Source organism: Tachypleus tridentatus, chromosome 9 (assembly GCF_004210375.1).
Source record: "Tachypleus tridentatus isolate NWPU-2018 chromosome 9, ASM421037v1, whole genome shotgun sequence".
Classification (NCBI taxonomy): Eukaryota; Metazoa; Arthropoda; class Merostomata; order Xiphosura; family Limulidae; genus Tachypleus; species Tachypleus tridentatus.
This window is the reverse complement of record NC_134833.1, coordinates 58456863-58484317: the sequence shown is the minus strand read 5'-3', so window position 1 is coordinate 58484317 and position 27455 is coordinate 58456863. Positions and strand designations below refer to the sequence as shown.

General features: G+C 34.3%; 1 protein-coding gene across 3 annotated transcripts in view; it reads right to left on the bottom strand.

Annotated features, from left to right (window-relative positions):
* Positions 1-209: 209 nt before the first annotated feature.
* LOC143225293 (vesicular glutamate transporter 3-like) overlaps positions 210-27455 on the bottom strand; it is a 141170-nt gene continuing 113924 nt past the window's right edge. For 2 of the 3 annotated variants that reach the window (XM_076454435.1, XM_076454436.1), the window contains exons 9-13: positions 22481-22630; positions 21472-21604; positions 19672-19782; positions 14958-15085; positions 210-6329 (exon numbers count right to left, since the gene is read on the bottom strand). In XM_076454435.1, the coding sequence (XP_076310550.1) occupies positions 5985-6329; positions 14958-15085; positions 19672-19782; positions 21472-21604; positions 22481-22630 (867 nt within the window). In that variant the 3' untranslated portion in view covers positions 210-5984. The remainder of the gene's footprint in view (positions 6330-14957; positions 15086-19671; positions 19783-21471; positions 21605-22480; positions 22631-27455) is intronic. The other variant, XM_076454437.1, reaches the window with a different exon arrangement.

Below are 27455 nucleotides of genomic sequence, written 5' to 3'. Positions count from 1 at the left end.
AAAATAATTACATTTTTATTTGTGTATATGCCATTAGCATCACGCCTTTTTCATTTTTAAACACTACAAATTTATCAAAGAACTGTTATTACATATTCTTTAGTTTTGGATTTTAAATTTCCAACGAATCTTAGAGTAAACAACAAACACTTAAAGAACGGTGTTCTAAAATAATTATAATAGTTAATACAATCTGTAACCATAGGTATCTGAATATGTTAATATTTATTTCACTTTCTACAGTTGTTATATACTAATCAAAGAAAGCAGTTGTAACACAATAATATAAAATCATGTATCTAATGCTTTTAATTATAACAATGGTCTTTAGACTCCGTATTACACAAAGTCGAAATCATAACAAAAACAAACCATCAGATTTATCTGGTCTATTGCTTCTGTTAGATAGTTTTGTGTCTTGATTGTTTTTTTATGAACTTGGCAGAGTCCGAATACTTCTTCTACAAGGTTGTTCTAAGCCACTTTAATAAAAAACATGGTTATCAGTGTCGTAAATATGCCCTCGCGACTGTTAGAGGTAAGATGAGTCAAAAGGGGGTCAGAAGGGCTTGACAAACTTAAGAATTGGCGACAGGGAAAGAGTTTGTTTGTTTGTTTTGAATTTTGCACAAAACTAACTTAGTAGTGTAAGACTAGGGGTAGGGCAGCTAGTCATCACCACCCACCGCCAACACTTGGGATACTCACTTTCTAACGAATAGTGGGATTGACCGTAACGTTATAACATCCCCACGGTGAGAGACATGCAATTTAACTTGTTTGAACTAAAGAGTAGTTGCAGTATTCTATCAAGTTAATGGCAATTATAAAGAAATGAAGGTAGAGACCCATTTTTTTGTAGTTAGGCTCGGCATAGCCAGGTGGTGAGGGTGCTCGGCGCGTAATATAAGGGTCGCGGGTTCCAATCCCCGTCTCATCAAACAGGCTAGCCCTTTTAGCTGTGGGGGCGTTATGATATAAGGGTTAATCCCACTATTCGTTGCTAAAAGAGTATCTCAAGAGTTGGAAGTGGGTGGTGATGACTAGTTGCCTTCCCTCTAGCCTTACACTGCTAAATTAGGGACGACTAGCACAGTTAGCCCTTGTGTAGCTTTACGCGAAATTAAAACAAACTTTTGTAGTCATGTCACTGATTGTAATGTGCCTATAGTGAAAATTTATCATATAATATACATGTGGTTAAAATCGCACCTTGGAAAGCAATATTTTTCAAAAATTTACCATGACGTGACAAACTTAAATTTTTATGCTGATTTTAAAATATCTCTGAAGGTAAAGCTACCATTATTAAGATAACTTTAGTACAAGCCTAATTTCTTACATTTCTTGTTGTAATCGTTTCAACGATTTTCATCTAACAACTTTGACGACGTTCATATTAAACGTAATATTTACAGACATCAGTTACATATATCTTGTAAAGTGTCTTTCAGTTCTTAACCCTATCATACGTAGCTTTCTTGATGTCATCAGGAAGAAATTTTGTAATTTTGGTGATTTAGATATGTTTTTTGAACTAAGCCATGGAGTAAGCTGCGGTATATATGTCGTTTAATGATGTGTTAACGTGTGTTAGGTAAGTATGAATTTTTAATTAATAACGCATCACTTCGAGATATTTTCAAACACTTAAAGCTACATGAGTGAAAATGGTTGTTGATAGCTTTTAGGTATAACGTTATTGATTTGTAAAAACATCGTGAAACATCGCCCGAAACGTTTGTTTGTTTCTTTTGAATTTCGTGCATAGCTACACGAGAGCTATCTGCCCTAGCTATCCCTAACACAGCGGTGAAAGACTAGAGAGAAAGCAGCTAATCATCACCACCCATCGTCAACTCATGAGTTACTCTTTTGCCAATGAATAATGGGATTGACTTTCACATTACAATGCTCCCACGACTGAAAGATCAGACATGTTAGGTGGGTCAGGGATTCGACTTTGCGATACTCATATTGTAGGTTAAACGCCCCAACCACCAGGCCAAGCCAGACTTGTCAAAATAAGTGATCGCCGATAAATTATAATACTTTTATTTAAAATCATAATTACGTGAATTTCTATTATATTATATTATATTATATTTTCTATTGCTGAAAGAAATAAAAGTAGGTTGTTGGATATATCATGTAAAAACAAACTCTTAAGAAAAGAATGAAAAAACCCTTCGCGGACAAAAGGCACAGTGAAACTTTGAAAATAAATAAAAAGAAACAAGTTAAATTGTAAGACAGTTGACAAAGGCAACTAAAAATATTGGTCATAACACGCACAATAATTAATTTATTCAATAACATGGAGTCTCTACTCGGGCATTATCTGGAACAATAATGTTTTAGTTTGTGTGTGCGAGGCATGGTTGATCTTTTACGAAGCCCACAACTCCGGGTAAGATGTACATAAGATTGATCAGTTGGTTTGCTGTTGTTTTTTATTGGTAACTTAGCAATAACAGCACTTGTTACTACCTGTATTAAAGCCGCTAATAGGTAAATTATTTATTTGTTACGAAAATGTTAAATTAAGGCCTTAATATAAATAAACAGATCGATTATTGTGTACATGATATGAATATTTTAGTTATGTGCCACCATCTTCACTTACATTCGTGCCTGACACTTAATATTAATAGTTCATTCTATTTTTCTTTACAACTTTAATATGGCTTTTATTTCGCTAGGGTGTTTGCCTTGAATAATGAGCCCCGTATGGCCAGGTGGTTAACGCATTCGACTCGTAATCCGAGAGTTGCGGATTCGAATCCCCATCACACCAAACATGCTCGCCCTTTCAGCCGTGGGGGCGTTATAATGTGACTATCAATCCCACTATTCGTTAGTAAAAGAGTGGCACAAGAGTTGGCGGCGGGTGGTGAGGACTAGCTGCCTTCCCTCTAGTCTTACACCGCTAAATTAGGGGCGGCTAGTGCAAATAGTCCTCGTGTAACTTTGCGCGAAATTCAAAACAAATCAAATCTTGATTAATGTATTGACATAAAATTCACATCAACTTAAATCAAATTATGCCTCCTTACATACATCATAGAGGTGAACACGATAGCTCTCTAAAAGTCAGGATTTCGATCCCCAAAGTGGTCACATCAAAGAACTATTGCATCCCTTGTTCTGTAAAATAAATAAACCAACATAAATAACTTAAGTTACTTCTAAAATAAATACACTGTATAAAAATCTTTGCTTTTTATGCATGTAGGTGTTTAGGTTTACTTCGTAATAAAATGTAGCTTAAACAGAGCGTTTTTCATGCAATATTGGATCACAATGGTGCCTTATAATTGAAGTGCCTTAAAGAACTAGACAAAACACCGAAACATGATCAGATTTATATATAACACCATTAAGTTTAAGTGTAAATACTGTTTCGCTAACTCCCTTTGCCTCAAAGGTCTATTAAAATGGAAGTTTACTTATCCTTAGATGTATTTTCGTTTTATCCTTCTAAACATTTCTTGTTCTTTAATTTTAATCCAGTAGAAGTTATTGTGTTACGGTTTAATGTCCATGCTATAAAAATCAGCCATTATCTTTTTCCGACCAAGTGTTCGTGCTCAAAAATACACGTGCTTTTGTAATATTTCAAGGTCGTACCTTATATAAACGAACACAATTTCATTGTATAATACAGTTACACGTTTTGTGTTGATCAATATAACGCCAATAGAAAGCTTGAAACTTCTCTGTTAATGTTCCGATGCGGACTGCAACAGGTGTTTGGTGACTTGAAATAATTATAAGTATAGACTATATTTGTACATATAGAACAAAAGCAACTTTTAAATATGGTCTGAATAATTTGATGGTTTATGTTAAATCATATTAGAAAGTTTGAAATATTCTGTACATTTTAAAAACATCTCATTTTGATATTTTATTTATTTCGTTACTTGTTTTAGTTCAATAACCAAAACCCGGATTTTCAGCTACAAACATTCATCCCCCTAAAACAATAAGAAACAAACAAACTCTTAAGTTGTAATAAAATGCTGTACTCAGTATAATTTCACATGACACTATTATTCGACTATTATACTAATTCTTCAGCTATTTTTGTAATGTTTCCTTTGTAGTTTAGGTCACACTTGCATTACAAAATTTAAAAGTTGAAATAAAAACGCCTTTAGTTATATTTGGAAGAGAATTAAACTTTAAAATAAACAACATTTATGTTTAACACCAAAACACACCTTGTATTTTTAACTGTTTTTACAACATTAATAATAGCAATGAAAATTCGCTATTACTAGTAAGGAAAAACAAAATTCACTGAAATAATAACATCTACAGGAGTTCTTAATTGTGTTTCTTATATTAAAAAGAAAACGTTCATCTTTGATAAATACAGCAGGTTTAAATAAACCGGTAATCTACTTAACATATTTATAAAAAAAATAATTAGGTTTTGGTCAGTTTAAAACAAATATTTTTCACGTTGAATATTTTGTGAATCCTAAGTTAGCTCAGACAAACAGGGCCCATTCAATTTATTTACCTACAAAAGTTTTGTTTATCTTCGTTTATGTAAAGTATTTGGTTACCTTAAATAAATATATCAACGTTCTACGTCTCCTTAATGTGTGAGACATTCTTTAAATAGAAAGAGTGTGTGTTTTCTTATAGCAAAGCCACATGGGGCTATCTGCTGAGCCCACCAAGTTGAATCGAACCCCTGATTTTAGTATTGTAAATCCGTATATATCCTGCTGTACTAGCGGAAAACAAATAGAAAGAGAGGAATTATAAACAAATTCAACGTATATTTAAAGTTTACGGCTCTTTTTTAAGTTAAACACAAAGCTACAACAATGCTCTGTTTTTAGCGTTGTAAACACGCAGACATATCACTGTGCGTGCTAACTTGGACTTGTATATGTGCCAATTACACAAAACAAAGAATCATTCCAAGCTAAATCGAAAATACAAATATGAAACACAAAATAATGTAGTTAGTTAACTGTTTATGTGGACAGTAATGTTCTACGTATTCACGAAGAAACAAAAGAAGATACTGTGAGAGCTTGCGTCTTTATAGAAACTTTATACTATTTTAGATTTTTCTTCAGTTAAAATACTGATTTTTTTTAATTAGCCAAGTTACACATCGCTAAAAATATGTATGTTGCTGATAACATTAACATTAATCGGTAAACTTTGCAGTTTGAACAACTGGAACCGATTGCTGTACACCTAGAAAATAAAGTTTTAATATTTCATTGATTTTGTAAAACTTGATAAGCAGCAATAATACTTTTATCACACATTCATGTTTCGAGTATCCAGATTTCACACAACATTACACTCATGTACTAGAGAAAATTCGGAAACAACGATATAATAATTTGCACATTATCACAATTTTTTCTACACATCTATACTTCACAACGAAATTTTTACATCTCATCTATGACACTTTTACAACACCACATCATTCCAAGTTAAACACATGGATTTTTCTCTACTTCATCTTAAAGGACGTGTATCGGGAATAACACTAATCTTAGAGTTAGGCTTAACATTATGTTTTTACCCCGTTGAGAGGAAGAGTTCTTTACGAATATTTATACAAAAAATGATAGATATTTTACAAAGCTGTGAAGCTTAAGCAAAACAAAAAATAAAATAAAATGCTTTTAATATGTAAAATTAATGATAACTTTATTTTGTAAGTGTATTTATTTTTCACATAGAATTTTCCTTTTGATCAGAAACACCGATACTGTACAACATATCTACAAGAAGTAACGGAGCAAAATGGAAGGACAACAAGCATGCCATTACAATTAACACAACGTTCAGTATAGTCTATTAATCATCGTTTGCTCACATTTTCCCAGAGAAATGTTAACATAAATGTGTTTTATTGATGATTATAATAGTAATGATAATTATAATTTCAAAACATTCATATTGCTTTGGCATTTTACATCTAGAAACTAAACACGAATTCAATATTCTCTGTCTTCGACACTTCCGTGCATATATCGATCTCTAGGTGGCGCTTGTACCAGTTCTTCTTTCGTGTCAAATACTGGTTGTTGACTGTCACCTGTCGCACCGTACGAGGGTTGTTTGATTCCCGCAATAGAGATGGGTCCTGTAATGTTACCGTTTTGTTGCTGATTCTCGTCTTTAAACGCGTTCTCAAGAGGGTTCCAAGAAGGACCTTGGTCTTTCGTTGATGTTTCTGCCCATGTTTGGAGTTCCCCAGAGGCGAAGATAGCATAGAAAATTACTCCAGAAAAATGGATTAAACTAGCGATCAGAAACACCTTTTCCCACTCCTCAGCTGTCTAATTTACACAAATTGAAACAAAAAAATGTTAACCAAATATTAAACGAGTGAGATTAGAGAAAAACAACAAACACAGAACGTGATTTCTATAATACATACCTTGAGATAGTTTATATATACATATGAAGCTGCTAATAGATAGCGCTACCTTTGAATAAAAGTAAGATAATACAGTTTATACCATAGCATCTTCAATTTATTTGATTTATTGAATCAGTACATAACATTAGAATGTGACCTTCAGTCGTTGTGGAAAACTTTACAACAAACATATATTTGTGTGACGTAAATGATATTTATTATAATATTAATAAAAATTACCTTTCTCCGAAGACTGAGCTACAATAACTTGCCAATAGATGGCAGCAGTTGTGATTACAAAATATTCAAACTGAGACGTTTCTGTTTATATATTTAATGAGAGGAATACGTTTTAAAACAGTAAAAGTATAAACGTTACCTATAATTTTTTTATCGTTTTAAGCAATTGATATGAGTTAGTCAATATATCGTTTCTACTTTAGGTCGAAAATATAGAAATGCTTTCATATTTAAATACTGCAAACTCTTACCTGTTTATATAACAGATTTAAAAGTAATTCCAACCCATTTCTAACTACAACAGCTTGCTGCATAACCACAACAGTTCTAATAAAATACTGAATAGGTTTACTCTGTGATAAACTCATACTTGTGTTTCTATGACAGAGGCGATCCGCGTAGCAATAAAACGTTTGAATAACACCATTAAATTAAAGACTGTTGTATATGAATGCCAATTGAAACTCTGTATAATCTGTTAATATACATAAATCATCAGCTCTTACATTGACTGTTACATTATTTTTACATCAGTTTAATGAATCCACAATAAATTTTCTGTTTCTCTGCTTTTATAAGTATGAGATTTCATTATTAATGATAACGTTGCCGATAAAGTTTCTTTTATTAATTATTATGTATTAATTTGAATTAATTCGTGTATTTTTGCTTATTATCTTTATCAGTGGACACTGTTATGAGCAGCAAGGGCAGTCAAAAACTTCTCTGAACTGTGTCTATTGCCAAAGCTATATAACAGAGCAACTCTCAAATGTGTTGCTTTTCTGGTAGTTAGGTTATGTAACCTGAGAGCACCAAGTACACATGGGGCTTCTACTTTTCTACTTTTTTTCTGTTCTATGAAACCTACACATTTCTAAAGTCGTTTGATAGCTTGAAAAAATTTATTTATGCAACATGCAGCCACTGCATGCGCACTATGCAAGTCTCAAATAATACTTCATAACCAGTTTAGAAGATCCTCTACCATTCCTTTGTCTACTTATAATTAGTAATCTAGAATACTTAGTTGACATAATATAATCTGACAGATATTCAGTATTGTTAAGAAAAATATCACAAATTAGCTTTAGGACAGCACGTAGTTTGTATGACATGGTACTGATTAGGAACGTGTGGCACAGTGTTCTATAATACTGTCACATCATGTTACAATTTTAGTTAGAAGAGTTAGTTTTGAGCAGCAAAATGTGTTACTCCAAATGCTTGAAACTCAGATTTTGCATATAAGATGGTAAATGTCCTTCTATAGTGTGTTTGTTAATAATCGTCTTACGTTATCAGTCAGAATATCTGTAAGTTTTGGCTCTATGGTCTTACCTAACTAAACGTGGAACACGTTTACGTGTAATTTAATACATCAAAAGTTGTTTATCTTATTATATTATGATCACTGTAAGTACACGTATTTAATCCTATCAATAAGTTATATAAAGCTAAACTTGAAAAACGGCTGAGAATTGTATAAATTATTTTGGCAAAGCATACAGAAGAAACGTTGTACTTCTGTGTGAGTTCCCTTCTTTAAACAGAGCATTTATTATTGTTTAAATGCTGCCAATTCAAGTATGTTGGTGTTCCTATCGACCTCTTTTCGATCATGTTATAATTCCACCACATTTACTGTGTGCTTAAGATCGTTGTCTTGTTAGTGTTCCCATCGACATCTTTGCCACCATGTTATAATTCCACCACATTTACTGTGTGCTTAAGATCGTTGTCGTGTTAGTGTTCCTATTGGCCTATTTACTATTATGTTATAATTCCACCACTTTTACTAAAACACGTGTTATCTATTTGACTAGCGTTATCTGTGTTGACAGTTTATAAATATTCAGTTGGGTTAGTATCCAAGAAAATGACACCGCTATTGTTTTAACTTACAGCTATAAAATATGCTGTTGCGTGTTGTACACCACGGGGAATTGAACCTCTGGTTTTAGCATTGTATCTCCAGTAATCGTATTGTTATCCCGTTGGAGGGAGGGTAGAAAACAATACGGTCACTTTGTTTTTGCAGTTCAAAACTCTCCTTTAGTAAGCTTGCAATAGCCCAAGGGTACCAAACCACGGCTCGCGAGCCGCACAATATATGACAAAGCGCCTGCCGCATGTGGCAAACTCTACAGCGCCCAGTGTTACACATACGCTCCACTAATTTCACTGCCCGCAACACAGCCACACACGCCACAATCACGCAATCGCAATCCACTAAAACTAACATTGTCAACACCGGCTTGTATGATTACTGGTTATAATGCGCGTGTTCGAGCTTATTGTTTCTTTTCACTTTAATTTCTTAGAAGTGCCTGTAAAAAGTTTGTGAACGAAGATGGCGTCATCAAATTGTAAGATGCAAAAGTATAAAGATGAAAAGAGAAATTTTAAGCCAGATTGGAAGGAAGATTTTTCATTCACTGGTAAAGGAGGTAAACCTTTGTGTCTTATCCGCAATGTGTTACTCAATCATTACAAAGCCAGTGACTTGAAACGTCACTATGAAACAAATAAAAAAATATTTCGTCTGATTATCCACCTAAATCAGAATTACAGAGAAACAAGTCAACTCTGTTAAAATCTTCACTAAATATCCAGCAGACACTGTTGACAACGTTCACTAAGGAAGTTGACACAACGACTGAAGCTAGTTTTGTTATATCATGGAATATTGCTTGTGCTAAACGCCCACATTCTGATGGTGAAATAATTTTTAAGAAAATATAGCTAAAATTGTTTCAGTGTTAGATCTAAACAATACAAAACTTCAGCGACTAATAGCATAAACACTAGATTCATGCCACACTACAGGGAGACGTATCTCTCAGATCAGTGCTGATGTTGCAGGCAAAATGCAAAATGATTTAAAGAATTTCCTTGCATTCAGCTTAACCCTTGACTAATCTACAGACATACAAGAAAACCGACAACTGGTGGTATTTGTTCGTTAAGTTTTCTCTGATGTAACTGTGAAAGAAGAAATGTTGGACTCAGTGACACTAAAAGAAACAACACGTGGTATTGACATTAAAAATGTGCTTAACAGAGCCTTCCCAATTGCTGATATTCCACTGGATAAACTTGTCAGTGTTGCAAAAATGCAGGATTAATTGCACTTATGAAAAGGGATCCCAGCTTTCCAGAATTTCATTGCATTATTCATCGTGAACACTTGGCAGCCATATAATTCAAGTATGAAGATGTCATAAAATTTGTTTATGAAATTGTCAATTTTATACGCTTAAATGGAAAGTTCAAAATTTTATTGAAGAACTAGAGCTTGAAGATAAAACCAGTGATGTCTCTTTCTACTGCATTGTGAGATGGCTGTCAACCAGCGATGACTTAAATAGGTTTGAGGATCTGTTGGTGCCTATTATTACTTTTCTTGAGTAAAAAAAAAAAAGATTCTATCCTCAACTGAGAAATGATGAATGTATGCAAGATCTCATGTTCCTTGCTGATATAATGAATCAACTACAAACTTTCAACTTGGTACTCCAGGGAAAGGATAAAATTGTTTCTTATCTTACTCAGACAATTTTTAGCTTTCAGGATAAAATATGACTTTTTCAAAGAGACATATTGTCAAGAAACTTCAGTAACATCCCAGTCTCAATAGGAGAGTAAACATTCACTGATATTGAAATAAAAGGCAACAAACTGGAAGAATTCAAAGATAAATTACAAGGACTACTTGACAATTTTCTAGACAGGTTCGAGGACTTACAGAAGCTGAAGCCCTGCTTCGCCTTTCTTGCATATTCATTCATGGTTGATGTGATCAATGATGGTTCTCCAGTTTTCGAACCTCTTGTTCCAGAATCATCTGCTGTGGAAATGTAATTAATAGAACTACAGAAGAATCTGGGTCTAGAGGTGATACATAAGTCTCATTCTACGATAAAGTTCTGGAAGCAAGATCCAGAAATAAGATATCCTGAACTGAAGAAAACCAGTGTGCGACTCATCTCAATTTTCAGCACAACATACTGCTGTGAATCACTGTACTCTGTAATGAAGTTTGTGAAGTCGAACCATCGTGCAATCCTTACAAATAAGCACCTGACGGAGAACATATCAGCCGGAATTTCAATGACTCACAACCAAAATGGAAACTCGCAAGACCTCTTCTAGCAGTAAATAGCCTGATAATTGTATCAATGTCTGTTTGTGTTAAAAAAAATTATGATAAGACTAGCATTTTGTAAGGTGGTATCTAACTAAAATATCTCTAATTTTATTGTTATATATTTTCCTCTGTGTTTTGACCAGATAATAAATATCAGTAAAAATGTCTGTTTTTATGCTTTATGTTAATATTTTTTAATGTTAATGAAATGCAAATTTGCATATTTTTTCTCAGATGTTTCCGTAGTTCATTACCGTTTTAAATACGTTCAATATAGTTAAAACAATAATCAGCCAGGATTTTGTAAACATTTGGTATATTACTTTGTGGTTATTGAATCTAATACAAATTAACAGTTTAAAAACTACATACATGAATAAATATTATTACGTCTATGTATTTCTTCATATTTATATAAAATTTATGTAACAAAATGTACATCTAACTATAAACACGTGTGTAATATTTATTCATGGCTTGGGGCTCTCGGACATCTGAAGTTTGTCCTATGTGGCTCTTACGTTAAGTTTGTTTGTTTTGTTTTTTGAATTTCGCACAAAGCTTCTCGAGGGCTATCTGTGCTAGCCGTCCCTAATTTAGCAGTGTAAAACCAGAGGGAAAGCAGCTAGTCATCACCACCCACCGCCAACTCTTGGGCTACTCTTTTACCAACGAATAGTGGGATTGACCGTCACATTATAACGTCCCCACGGCTGAAAGGGCGAGCATGTTTGGCGGGAAGGGGATGCGAACCCGCGACCCTCAGATTACGAGTCGCACGCCTTAACACGCTTGGCCATGCCGGGCCCTCTTACGTTAAGCAAGTTTGGCTACCATTGCAATTGTCAAAGGAAGCTTGTAATAGCCTTAGCACGTATTTTTAAAAGAAAAGTAAATTCAACAGAAACAGAGTTATAGGAAGATGGTTGTTTAATTAGCTGATACGTATTTGTTTAATATTAATATTTTCAGAAAAGGATAATAAGTACGTCACAAGTTCGTTACATCAATATATACACACTTGACGTGATATTTTTATAGGCCTGACTGCATGCTCCTACTGTCTTTTAATTTTTTTTATAATGTTGAATTTAGCTTAAGTTATTATATGTGGGAACCTATTATGCTTAAAAAAGTAATTTTGTTTGTAAAATATTTTTTCAAAAAATAATTCATAGTTTATTTTCAGGTCCTGAAAATAGAAACAAATTCAATAAATATCGGTGGTGAGCTCGAAACTTATAACGTTAAAATATGGGATTCGATTCCTGTAGTGTGCATAGCACATGTAAGCCATGGTGCACAATCAAGTTTTAATAAATAGTCTTCAAGATGAAATAAGGATCGTAGATTATAAGAGAGTTTTAATTTTTTTTTATAATTTCATGTTTTTAACTTATAAATTATTGCTTCATTGTGATCTTTAGCTCCAAAACTATGCCTCAAAGACATGATATTAGCAATAGATTGTTTTATGTGTAATTTTATTTGTTCCACAAACGTTAATAAACTTAACTTATTAATATGTAGTCATTGTTTCAACTATATTCAAGACCCAAAGTGTGGGTTGCACCCCTGAGGTGTGATGGGGGGTGAGTAGAATCTATGGTGTAATAGTGCAAAATTAAGCATTTTAATAAATTTCTGATTAATCAAAATAAAACCAGTTACCACAACATATATAGAATTTTAATGAGTGTCCGTGTATCATATCTCGTCACTTAACTCACTCTTTCAGTAATTAAAAAAAGGAAAGTGGGGAAGAATGTTAATTCTGGAAGGGCGTGAATGAAACAATTTGTAAAATACTGCATTACAATATAGACATAATTATCATAAAATAAAACAAACTGAATGACAGGACAAACACAAGATTCAACTTGACTGGCCACTTCATGACAACCGTTACCTACTCTTGACTTCAGCCACGGCAATAGTCTATATTCCATAATGCTGTTTAACTGATTGGAATCCATCATTTCGTTATTAACTGACACTTGTTTGCAGAGGACTAAATAGCTTGGACAGTGTCATGTTTACTTTATTCCAAACATATTCAATTGCATTGGGATCTGGCGATTGTACGACTAAGAGAGGTTATTAAGGTTATTATGTTTTTAAATCAGTACTAGTAAAGTGAATTGTTGCGTTGTTGTCTAGGGAGAATTTCTAGTTACCATGTTGGGGGAATGTTACATCGTGTGGTAGAAATAACCAGCAATGATAATCAAGTTATACCATAAATATTCTCTCTTCTTTTTTTAAGAAATCAAAAATTCATCCCTCGTCACTAGGGCGTTTGCCACACAGTTACGCCTTTTACAACTTATACCCTGTCAGAAATACAGAAATATTTACTACTGTTGAAGAAATCGGTCAAATGGAATCACATCCGGGACATTACGAGCCTCTGTCAATTCCCAGTGGCTTCTTACACCACCTTACGTATTTTGATAGACCTTAACATCATTGTTTTTGAACAGCTAACCGAAGAGACATTTTTTTATACCAAAGTCCTCGTAAAAGAGTATAGACGATTATTCCCCCACGAGGGCCTGGCATGGCCAAGCGCGTAAGGCGTGCGACTCGTAATCCGAGGGTCGCAGGTTTGCGTCGCGCTAAATATGCTCGCCCTCTCAGCCGTGTGGGGTGTATAATGTGACGGTCAATCTCACTATTCGTTGGTAAAAGAGTAGCCCAAGAGTTGGCGGTGGGTGGTGATGACTAGCTGCCTTCCCTCTAGTCTTACACTGCTAAATTAGGGACGGCTAGCACAGATAGCCCTTGAGTAGCTTTGTGCGAAATTCCAAAAAACAAACAAACAAACAAATATTCCCCACGAAAGTCGGAGATGCCCTTGCTTTTACCCATTGTTATGCTATATAACTGTGATCTCTATATTTATTAGAAATAAGCAGTCGCTTGGCGCATGATGTGATTTGTTATTTTGCGCACAGAAAACGAATGATCGAACGTAAGCCTCGACCATTATGCAGTTGTGTTTCTATTAAATATATGACGTCAGATTTTTTACAGTTTGAAATTATAACGATAAGAAACTTTATAGCTTAAATGATTATTAGAAATTTAGTTGACAAGCACAAGCATTTTCGAAAAAGACAAGAGCAAATGAAAACTTCTAAATCGTTGCCCAAAGTTCTCTAGCTGTCATGCTACATGAATGGTTGTATGCCATTGTGTGAGTTACGTCCATAAATCATATTGAGCCTTTACTGAAAGCTCTGTGTTTCATTCTGGCTGGTTTTTCCCAGTCTGACAACAATATACCCGCAAACCCCGAGGGATTCAGATTGAGACCGCACGACTGTTTGATGAGGATACCCCAGCTTATCACATTCTACTAGACTTTACGTATAGATTTTTTACCATTCACGGGTTTTAGTCTCTTCTAACCTTGCTGAAACAGACTACAGTCAGTTCAAAGTGACTGAGAGACGATTACTACAACCGAGATGCAACCTTCAAGTGAGCAGTTACTTTGTCGTTCTCATTAACGTTCATTTGAAGCTTTTAACAGACGCTTTGAAAACAGCGACACTTGAGAAAGAATGCTTTTGTGAAATGTTGTAACGCGTATTGCGATGTGGAACGAATTACAAAGACCTTCTAAATAGCTTACTGTCAAATCAATCTCCGTTTTTATCAAAATTATATTTTCCCCCTGTCAGTACAAATTATTACTACTTAAAAGCAAAATTGTAGTTGTCACAGTTAATATATAAAGTAATGAAAGTAGATATACAAATTATATATATATACGTTTGAATTTCATTATCAACACAAGTTACTACACTGGAGTTGAGTAGAATTTTAGTTTGTAATTAAGAACGTGAACTTTGAATGTTTTATCAACTTTATGTATTTTTTCAGTGACACCTACCGATTAAAAGTTTAATATCAAGTTAAAAACTGACCTACATTGATTGTATTAACTGACGGACTCTATACTGGTCAATTTTAATTCTTGGCGCTAACTTATCTTATATGACATGACTGCAACATTGGAAAAACATTTATTTGTCTGTTTGTTGAAAAGAGATACATTTAGAGACAAAAGTTCAAGTTTCAGTGGTTTCAGTACCTTTAGTGCATGTTAACAATTTAGTTGGAATACAAAAATATCAAAGTTCTTACCGAATTTTTTGTAAGCGTTTCCACAATTATTGGACAAATCATTCCAGATAAGGTACCGAATCCATTGGACATTCCCATCAAAAGACTAGCATAGCGAGGGGCAATATCGAGATGGTTAACGTTAAAACCTACAAATTTGTGGAAAAGAATTAAAAGAACAGATTGTTAAAAGCAACACATAAATAGATAGAGTATATTTATCAAACACTTGGTTAATGATATTTTGGACAGATTATATCTGGGTAGGGTTAGATAGAGAAATAACTTTAATAGATTTTGGAAATATGTTTTAAAATTCAAAACCAAGTCAAAACTAAAACAGTATTTATTAATAGGCTATTCGTACAGTTTTATAATTACCTGCTGTGTTCTCCAAGATAATTCGAACCCCCTGAATTTAGCGCTGTAAATCCGTAGACTTATCCTTGTCTCACCGAGAGACTGACAGCTATTTTCTTTTTTAAATCCAGTCCATAGAAACAAAAACTGCTTCTATCGGATATAGATTTACACATGACGAACACATCATTCAACATACAGATTATTGATTATTTTTGGTTGCTCCTATTATCATATTGAAAGCACTTGCTTCTGATATAAAATTAAAAAAAACACGTAAAAATAACACCATTTAAACGAGTAGCCAATTTAAACATTTTAACAAAAGTTAAACCATTGTCTTACCGTTTGAAGATAACCCCCACTAAACATATTACTAACACTCTCCAGATAATATATTCGGTGGTTATGACTTAAAATCTGACAAACTTTTAAATAATCGCTATAAAAGACTATCCTAGTTTCACATATTAGAGCGGTTACTAATGACTGCATATGGGCCTAAAGAGAAACTAGTTTCATCCATATCTAACTACAAAATCATTCAGGAATACATTCTTTACGTATGAACAGAGTCTCTTGTGGAGCTAACCTGGTTGAGGTTTCGAGTTGATTAGAATTTCGCGCAAAGCTATCTACTCTAGTCGTCCCTAATTTAGCAGTGATAGACTAGAGGTAAGGCGGTTAGCCACTGAACGCTAGTCACAGCCAGCTCTTGGGCTGCACTTTTATCAACGAACTGTGGGATTGACCACCACATAATAACGCTTTTGCGGTTGAAATGACGAGTATGTTTGGTGAAACGGGGAATTGAATCCGCAACCCTCAAGTTATGAGCACAGCGCCATAACCACCAGGCCACAGCAGGCCCGCTTTGAGCATTAAGTATATCGAACCTTTTTAAACTGACCATATCCACCCCACTTCCTTTCTATTCGTGGGTGGTGGACGAATTTTGGCTGCAAGCACTTTCTATTATCTAAGGATAAAAGGTACTAACATATTTGTTGTAATTCTCTTTAGTGATACGTCATAACAAACTATTTACATACTTTGATTATATACGAGTTGACATGAGCAAATAATACCATGTAATACACGTGAACCTGGGTGCCCTATTCCATAATGCACTTCGTATAATACATTTAATTATATCACGATAATTGAACGGAGACGTAAATCTGTCTTGTATAATGTTCTTAAGTAAAGACTGCCGAACGCATCCACTCTTCATTTAATGTGATATTTAGTGTGATTCTTTAAGTACTTTATCGTCTAGTATTAGCCTAAAAGAGTCTCGATTTAAAGCTGACCCTGGAAACAGATAATAAGATATTTCCACTTTCACGCTTATCTCAACAAATTACAATTATTATCTTATAGAAATCAAGTAACGTTTATTACAAAACGGTTATCGGTACATCTATAAACAAAGCTCACTTAAAGTCACTAATCGCCACTAATGACATCACAATCTGGATCATTTCTGTTTCTCTGTGTGACAAGTAGCTTATAATTCTTGAAAACTTGCAGAGCCATATGAGTTAACTTATTATATTCATATAGTGAAACATTAACTAATGATAATCAGTTACATAAAACAAGTTTATTATTTACTAAATGTTGATAAATGACAATTTATTTCTGTCATGAAATCCAACGTAATATTTTAAAATTATTAGAGTCGAGGTAAGAGGCATTTACAGGTTTTAGAAAATTTAACACTTTTCTGTCAATAGTAAGCACGAATTTGCACTAACTGTATTACAGAGGTGTGAAGACGTTACGATAAAACAGTTTTGAATATACACGTAAGTAAGTTACGTTACAATCACAGCCGATATAAAAACCTGATGGCACGGGGTGTTTCAGAACTATATTTTAGCATTATTTAATATTTTATACTCAGTGCGATGCCACAGAAAATACATTACTTTTCGGAAGGGTATCTGACAATCCTTTTCATCAGATCATAAACATATGTTCAGATCAAAGACTCTATATTATCAAGCTGGTAATAATCTTTACACGAATGGTTTAATAGGGTAGTATGCATCTATTTCACAGCCAACTCAACTCTTTGTTTCCTTAATCGATCCGCAAATAAAGCTCCGTAATAATTAACACGAACACTCTTTAAAATGTGGTTCTATTGTCTAGTTTACTGTGACTAGAGTCTAGGAAAGTGCAAAGTTAAGGGGACTGTTTTATAACGGTTTTCAAAAACTGTGACGAAGTGTACTAGTCATATACATTTCTTTTTCTTCAAGTAGTTTCCAAGCAAGTTTAATAATGCAGGTGTGTTTAAACAATTGTATTGAATTTTGCGCAAAACTACACAAGGGCTATTTGCGCTAGCCGTCCCTAATTTACCAGTGTAAAACTAGAAGGAAGGCAGCTAGTTATCACCACCCACCGCTGACTCTCGGGGTACTCTTTTACCAACGAATAGTGGGGTTGACCGTATTATTACAACGCCCCCACGGCTGAAAGGGCGAGTATGTTTGGTGTGACGGTGAATCAAACCCGTGACTTTCAGATTGCGAATCGAGCAGTCTAACCACCTGGGCATGCCGGACCTCTAATGTAGATGTGACCTAACCAGCCTCTGTTTATTTCTCCCATAACTTTATTACATGTTTTGTTTATTAACTAAAGAAGTGTCAGACCTTTAAAATGATGATAATCTACTTTATTGCTTTATCACTTCTCCGGTTTATTGCGTTGCTGAACAGACATATAGAGATTATATGTATTAGTATGATTAATACCGAAATCTCCGATGTCTTCTAATAAAAGGTAACTATGAACTGAGAGCTTCGATCTTAAAGAAAGTTCCTTCGTGAATGGATAACTTGCGAAGAAATTTGAGCTTTTCTGGACTAATTTAGTGCTGGGTAAGTGTGTATACACCAGAGCCAGGGTATTGACTTTTATCGGTACAGAACTAGCTCTGACAGAACAACTGCCTATTCTATTGAAAACATAGTAGTTTCTTATTTGACAGATATAAGTATAATGAATTTTGTACAAAGATACACGGTGGTTATCTGCGCTAGCCGACCCTAATTTAGTAATGATAGACTAGACGGAAGACAGCTAGTCATCACCATCTACCGCCAATGAATAGTTGGATTGACCCTTACGTTATATCGCCACTACCGTTGTAAAGGCGAGCATATTCGATATCACAGCGTTTGAAAACGCTGCTGGGAGTCGAGCACCCTAACCACCTTGCCATGCTAGGCCTAAAGTTTAATGTTACGAAAAACATAGCAATTCAACATACACATTTGAAGCTGAAGATGGTTGTCATGGTAAGTATTATTTTATTTTCAAATCTTATCGTTGGATGCACTTCAAACATAAAGAAGCACACAGACTTTTATTTGTTTATATAACACAGGGAATCTTGTGTCGCTTCACTTCAAGCATAAAGAAGTATATAAACTTTTATTTGTTTATACATAACACAGGACATTTTGAGTCTCACTACAGAAACGATTCTTTCACTTATAATACAGAAATACAAAGATTTATTTGTTTATATAAAACATAACGGATATTGCGTCTCACTACAGAAACGACTTTTGTAATACTCGTGAAGTTGATTTTGAAATTATTTTAAAAACAAAATAAAAGAGAAACTTTAAGCTCAGAAGTGTTGATTAAACCGATAACTAAATGGCTTATATATACAACAGTATACGTAAAAGGTGTGTGTCACAAACCATACAATTCAAACAAATTGTATAAGAAGGTCCTCCGTTATCTTTGATAAAGTTATTAATAGTTTTAATTAGTCCTATTCTAATATGTTTTTGAATTTATTATTGACGAAGATTAGTAAAAGTCATTATTGTCATGTCACAAACGATAGTAAAGTTGACATGTTTGTCGAGCTTCTGACATTCAACGAAATGTAATTATATGAATAACCGAAACACTGGTTTAAAAAAAAGAAAAGAGAGAACAAAATTCACATAGAATAGAATGTTAATACAATATAGTTTATATTGTTTCTTTTTAATTAAGCTTACCTGTTACAATGTTGGTTTTAAAACCACATTTCAAACGTCAGTAAAAAAAAAATAAGTATTGAGAAATTGCAGTGTGTGTCAGTAAAATTTAATTATTGAGAAGATAAAGTGTTGGTAAGTAAAAAATTAATTATTGAGAAATTGAAGTGTTGGTAAGTAAAAAAAAATAATTATTTAGAAGTTGAAGTGTTTGTCAGTAAAAAAAAAATATTGAGAAGTTGGGTGTTTGTCGTGGTATTGCAGCTAAGATTTTATATTTTTATCAATAGCGTGAAATGAAGAACATTACAAAAATTTGTGTTATTCGATAAGTCTAACTATAATATATCACTAACCTGATATTGCGAAGCCACTGAAACCCACTGCCACAGTAAGCGCCGTGATGGCTATCGTAGTGTTTCGGGTATAGCCCACTACCAGAAGAAATACCGCTTCTAACCCAAATCCTGTGAAGAGAATATCGTAATCTAAAAAACTAAGAAGGGAATAAAGTGACTCCCTGAAAAAAAATCTAGTGCATAAAATAGGCGTAAAACTAATTTATAAGAAAATTAAATTAGAAACAAGATAATGTTAAATTATACGTTGTACCTAAAGACGTTCGCATCTGATAAATGAAAAATGATTAGTAAAGCTAATGTAAGTGAAAGAAATTAATTGAGTATTGGTAATCTATAAGATCGAAAGCGCTAGTCACTAAGTTTGTAACTTCACGTGTATAATTTCACGAGGTTCAATTTGCGCTAATCTTCCCCAGCTTAGCAGTGAAAGACAGCTAGTCATCACCGCCCACCGCCAGCTCTTGATCTACTGTTTTACCAACGAATAGTTGGGTGGGACGTTACACTAAAACACCTCCACGGCTGAAATAACGAACATGCTTGGTAACTGGGGGATTCGCATCTACTACCCTTAGATTTCGCGCCCGCCGCCACGCCACCTGGCGATGCCGGGGCCCTGTTCCTAACTAAAACTTTCCATTCGGACAACAAATACTAAGGTCTGGTGGCTAAGGCACTAGACTTGTGATCAGAGGGTCGTTGGTTCGAATCCCCGTCACACCAACTATGCTCTCCCTTTCAGTCATTGGGGCGTTACAATGTGCGGTCAGTCCCGCTATTTGTTGGTAAAAGAGTAGCCCAAGCGTTGGGTGGTGATGACTAGCTGTCTTCCCTCTTGTCTTACACTGCTAAATTAGGAATGGCTAGCGCTGATAGCCCTCGCGAAGCTTTAAGCGAAATGCGACACAAACCAAACACTTTCCTTTAATTATTTTTAACCACCTTTAAAATTTACTTTGTTGGTTTGACCAGTGAATATTGGGATTGACTGTTACATTATAACACCCACACACACAATTGTTTGATGTGACGGGGACATGAACCCACGCCCCTCGAATTACGAGCGGAGTGCTTTAACCACCTGGCCATGCCGGATTTAAGAAAAGGGTGAATTGAAAAACAATATTTAAATTAAGTGAAAATCACAAGGAAACTTAAAGTTAGTTTTTAGAAAAATCAAAATCACAAAAACATGATATGATTACAATAAATAAAACGTAACATGAAGCCAGAGAAATTAAAGTTAGGAATAACAATCTTCATGGTGTCCTAAAAGTCGTTTTGGTGTTTTTACTCATTCCTTCTACGAGTAATAATATGGACATGTAACTTAAATAACAGAATATAAAATTGTCATTAACGGAAGTAAACATTAAAGCAGTTGTTTTTTCGCTTAATTTGTTATTATCGTAAAACTACAGAGACCTGCTAAACATTTGCGGTCAAATCACTGTTAATTAAGCCTTTATTAAGTATAGCCACTAAATAGGTAAAATAAAACTTCAACTTGTGTACGTTTCTAGTTTTAGATTAGTTAGTGATAAAGTTTATGGTACATATAATGTTATTTTACAACATAATGTTAGGCCTTTTTAAAAACTTTAATAAGCTTTTAACACATTGTTGTACGAAATGTTTACAAAAGTTTCTTTACATTCGCCTATTGTTTGCATTACAACCCCCTCCCCTACGGCTCAAAGGACGAGCATATTTAGTGTGACTGAGTAATAGAACCCGCGACCCTCAAATTGCGAGTCGAGAGTCCTAACCACTTGGCCTACTAGTGTCGCTTACCTCCACAGTTGAATATTTTCCTCACTGAAGTTGTGGTCAGAATTTCTCTTCGGCGGAGATAATCAGCCAACTGTCCTCCTATAGGGACCACTATTGTCATCAGCAGATGGGGGAGTGCTCCTAGTACTCCAGACTAGAGGACGTAAAAATACACCTATAAGTCATTCAAAATTTCAACAGTCACTAAAATGGGAAGTGACACGAGGTTTTGTGTAAACGTGGTAACAATATAAATATTATAACTTCGTGGTTCTATTCTAGTAATAGATGTACCGTTAATAATCAGAGAACCCTTGCCAACTGGAATGATACGAACCAAGGGAGACACACTACAAGTAATGCACAATGCACACGTTTTATTTGTTATTCTTAGTTCACGTACAGCATTCAGATAAAGTTAAAATTTATCGTTTTTCTCTTATATTTTGCCGTTTTATTTAGTGCTTCCCTTCTTTGGATAAACTTCAGGTGTGTTAACCAAACAGTTCACAAACACCCTTCTCTATGAAGGTCACAAGTTGAGTAATCCTCAACCAACAGTCAAGTTGTTAAAATAAGATAAAACGAAATTATTTTCCGATTTCTACTCGTCAACACAATTAACAGTTTTTAAAGTAGTTTAAACAATACACTCGACTTTTGATTAAAAATGTGTACACATCATAATAATTATTTTTGTATCAAATAGCTTTTTATAAACAGTGTTCCAACCACTTCTATGTTTGTTGTATCCTAGCCCGCTTGATGGACTATTGATTGAGTGAAACGCGTCGTCTGTAATGGATATAACGGATATAATGTGATTGGAATGTTGTTATTATGAGCTTTTGGAATTCTTGAAAATCCCTTATGAAATACATTAAGAATGTAGTGTTTCAAGTATGTAATCGGTCTAATTCGAATGTATTACGACAAGTATAATTTTAAAAGTATACTGTTACATTCAAGAATTGTTTAATACCAGAATGTATCATTAAATGAAAAAAATATTATAAAGATATAAACCTACCTTGTCTATTTCAAAGTGGAAAACCTCCTTGAAGTACATAGGTTGAGAGATCAGTAAAAGGTAGAAGCTCCAACTCCTAGCAAAGTTGGCCACTATTATAGCATACACAGGCATTGAAGTAAAGATTGCTTTCCATGGCGTGGTTTTGAGCTTCAATGATATGATAAACAACACAATTAGAGATAAGTAAATAAGAGTTTAATTTTGTAATCTACTGAAGGAGGACATTAGTATGGTCAATGGAAGGATTACATTCGCTAGTCTAAAATGTACTGGACCAGTCACTACTGGTTATCTAGTTATTGATTATAATTGGCGTATTAGGGAACTTGATGACCTCCAGTGGCTCAGCGAGATGTTTGCAGATTCACAGCATTAAAACCGTGGTTTCCATAATCCTGTGGGAGGGGTGCAGCATAGATAGCGTAGCTAACAATAAAGACACAAAAGCAAGTTTATAAACAATTTGAACTATGTTTGGAGACTCTTTCCCGGATTATGTGAAATAGAGTAGCAATGATACAGGTGCTTTGTTTAAGTTTTCAACGTAAGTTTAACTCTATAAGAATAAACACAAAATAACAATTAATAAATAAATAATAATAAAAATAATAACAACGTAAAACATTGAAGAAGAATTATTGTATTTAATTACAGTAAAGATTATTTAAATTACATGCTTTATTCCATTTATAAAATACTTTTAATTTAGTTTATACATCACAGCACCATTTAACATTAAAAATACGTTTAGGCTTTCTTTACCGAAGGTTTCTTCTTACGCCTGAAACAAGCAAAGTAGGAATCGAATCTCTGTCGGTGTTTGGGTAAGAAAAGTTCATACCCTGGAGGGTCAGGTTCTCTGTGACCTCTTCCTCCTCCCCATACTTATGTTCTTGACAGATTGGTATTTATAATTGTAGAAGTGAATATTATTTTGATTGCCCTGAATTAAATACCAATCCGTCAAGAACATAAGTACGGGGAGGAGAAAGAGGTCACAGGCCAAGTGGGTTAAGGCATTCGACTAGTAATTTGAAGGTCGCGGGTTGGAATCCCCGTCACACCAAACATGCTCCCTCTTTCAGCTGTGAGGGCGCTATTATGTGACGGTCAATCCCACTATTCGTTGATAAAAGAGTAGCTCAAGAGTTGGCGGTGGGTGGTGATGACTAGCTGCCTTCCCTCTAGTCTCATACTGCTAAATTAGGGACGACTAGCGCAGATACACCTTGAGTAGCTTTGCGCGAAATTCAAAACAAACAAACCTCTGAAATATTTAAATCCAGCTATTCCACACAGCCGTATTTTTAAAAGCATCATATCTTATGAATAAAAACTTTCAATTCCTTATTCGTTAAAGTAGCAACAATTAATTTTTTTAATTAACCACTCATAGAAATAGATTTACTTACGAATCATCCCCAAATCCTCATCTAAATACATGGGTGTGTCTAAGCACGTGACCAGTGCGTGCATTCCATTTTAGTTTTTGTTTCTTACACTAAAAATCTCTTAGCAACACAGATGAACGTCTAAGAAACAAATATAGAATACGATTTTTAAAGTTGAAACTTAAATTACATGTGAATATTAGGTATTTTATGGCACAAAGAAACTAGCCTATCTGCGCTTTAATATCATAAATTACAGACTTTTTGCTTATGCGGAATGTAGGACCAGCGCTTTTTAGACTGAAAACTCCCCCTAACAGCGTCTGCAGAACAAAGAACAGTACATGACTTTTGAAGGTACCACTTGAACACAAAAGCACTGTTTGTGTTAACTTAGCAAGTTTGAACAATTGCAACAATGATGATGTCGTAGTTACATCAATGAATGTTTGTGAGGTCAATATTAATCACGTACATCGACTTAATCCTACAAATACTTCGATAGGCTTACGGTTATACCAACGTGAATTGTGTTTTTGGTACAACGTACGCTAAAAAAAGTAAAATAACTTTGGTAGCTAGAAATAAAGAATTTGAAACTTTTTGTTGTTTTATAATTTCGCTTAAAGATACACGTCCCTAATTTGGCAGCGTAAGAATAGAGGGAAGACAGCTAGTCATCACCACCCACCGCCAACTCTTTCACCATCGAATAGTGGCATTGTTCGTCACTAAAACGCCCTCACGGCTAAAACGATCACCATCTTTGTTCCGACAAGGATTCGAACCCGACTCTCTCACACTAAGAGTCAAACGTCCTAACCACCTGACCGTGCCAGCCCGATCTAAACGGCAAAATAATATCTGTTTGCTATTAAGCAAAAAACATAATGGGCTGTCTAAGCTGTGCCCCCAATGGGTATAAAAACCACTTTTAAGTGTTTTGAGCCTTCATACATATCGCTAAGCAATTAAAGTGGCGGAATATAATGAAGAGATAAGGTCATATAAATGGTTATGAAACTGCGTATTTTCAGTTTAACTTCGTTTCTGTCTTTTCTCTGACTTTCGTGACATTTCGATTCCAAAAACATCAAACTAGGTCATTCTAGTTCCTGTTTCTCCTCTACTAAGCTTGTTTCACTGCCAACTTTGACTTCTCACTTCTCCAACATATATTTCCATTGGCTTAATTTCATTGTGCTTTTCTAGTCTTGTAAGTTTTAAAAGATATTATTAAAAAAGTCTAAGATAACGGTTTGACAAACTCACTGTGTAATCTCTGTTTGTATTTATATAAAAAGAACTCTGTGAGCTGCTAATGGCATCAAGTGGAAAGAAGAAACCAAACATTATACACTCACAACCTGAGTTCCTGTCACATATTCTCACTCCAGCAGCACTCGAAGTAAGCAAGAGTTTGAAAAAGAATTGAGAAAACGGTTAATTTCATCAACCAAAATAAACAATTCCCATCTTCATGTTAAGTATAGGAAACTGTCCATGATTCGATCACAATATATATATTCATCAGTTGATAAAATAAATCAGTTTTCTCGTCAAACTGGCCTTTTAGTGAATTTTATTTTTATAGATGGCGCACATTTTTATTATTCAGTAATATTGAAACAAATAAGAAGATATTTTAATTTATAAACATCTTAGAAGCAGCGATGTCCTTAGTGGATTCAACTTTTTTTTTACTCGACAAACATTTCTACTTGAGGAAGGAATAGTTTCCAGAACCTAGATTGTTGTAAAAAGCGAAAGTTAAGCTTGTAATTCCTTACTGAGTTTTACAGACAAGCAATTTTACTTCTTGAAGGAAGAATTCCCGGTAGAGAAACGATTGTCGCACTCCATTTATTCATAACAGAATAAATAGATTATTTATTTTTTTTGTTTGTTTTCTTAGTTGATAAACGATTTCACTTTTCCATTTGTGTGAAACTCTTGAAGAAAGACACTTAAGATAAGTCTATCAAATTGTTTTCTGTTGTAAAAAGAATCATTTGTCTGCTTTCTTTGCAATTAAGTCCAACGTTGCACAATGGACCATCTGTGCTCAGTACACAACGGGTATTGAAACCCGATTTCTAGCGTTGTAAGTCCGAAGGCATAACTCTAAGACACTGAGAAAGGTGGAGAGAAGGGTTACGAGTGATTTATTTGAGGTGTTTAAGATTGTGAAGGAAATTGCTATTATTGACTGTATCACTTTTTTCATACTTAAAAGTGAGAACAGTAAAACTAGAAGACACAAATATCATGCTTGGCAGGGTAGGAATCATTTTCAGCTAGGACAGCTTCATTTTTCTAACAGGGTGGTTGACCTTTTGAATGGGTTGTTTTCGGAAGTTGTGGAGAGAGTAAATTTAAGTGAGTTTAAAAGACAACTTGATTAGTATATGAATGATAAGGACTAGATTTAAGATTGTTTTTCATAGGTATTTATTACTATATTTAGTTTTGTTTAGAGGATGAAGAAATGAGATGGATAAATAGGCCCCACGTAGTCGTAAAACGTTATGGTATATTTTATGACAAGTTAAAAGTACTTATTCCTGTACGTACAGAAATCAGTTGTTTTTTAATACTATTTACTTATTCAACTTATTTCTCACAAATAAAACAAATAAAATAAATAAAACTTTTATTAACAAAGAGCTTTAGTTACGAAATCATTTTTTCAATGTCTCATCTGATATTGGTCATCAGCACAATTTTCCATTTTTCCAATTTATCTAAACTCACGTTCATTATTTGACAACATAAGCAGTTTTTTATTACCAGTTGACAAGCTTATGTAAGCTTGTATCGAGTATCAGTCACAAGAGGAAGTTGACATTCATATAACTTTCTCCAGTTTTCTAAACATAACATTGTAAATGTACATATGACCCTCTACACTGACAATGTTTTAGTAAGCTTTAGTTGTAATTTTCTTATTTGCTTTAATAACTGTCAATTTGGTTTGATAACTGAATATCCAGGAATTTCATACGTATTATATGACTATTCATTTAACAAAGATCTTGCAGAAAATGCGCAAATTTATTGACTTGTAATCAAAGCTAAAAGCTGTTCTGGCTGGAAGAATTACTAATTTCATTATTCCAACTAGTGTAGAATATATATTTTATTCAGACATATTTGGATAAAGTTTTTTTAACTTCCATGCATTTCTACCTGCAGTAATGACATTCTTATAAATTGGATCAAATGGTCGTAACCATGCTAACCTTTTTTTTTTCTTTTCACAGAGGCAGATATTTCAAGTGTCAAGCTAGCGTGTACGTGTTTCTGTGTGCACATTCTATGAAGACAGCCTGTTAAAACAGGTGATGAAGAAACCCAAGCAAACTGATTTTTTGGGTTGTAGGTGTAAATGTTTAGTTGAAGTTTGTACCTTAATGGCTTGTGGGATACCACACGAAGACTCTTGTCAACTATATAAATATGATAAATACACACACGCACACTTCTTCCTCTCAACTCCAACAGCCAGACAGAAACACAACAGGGGTAGACACTTTTATAACGTTTCTTTAATGTGCAATCATTATTTGTCATTATCTCAC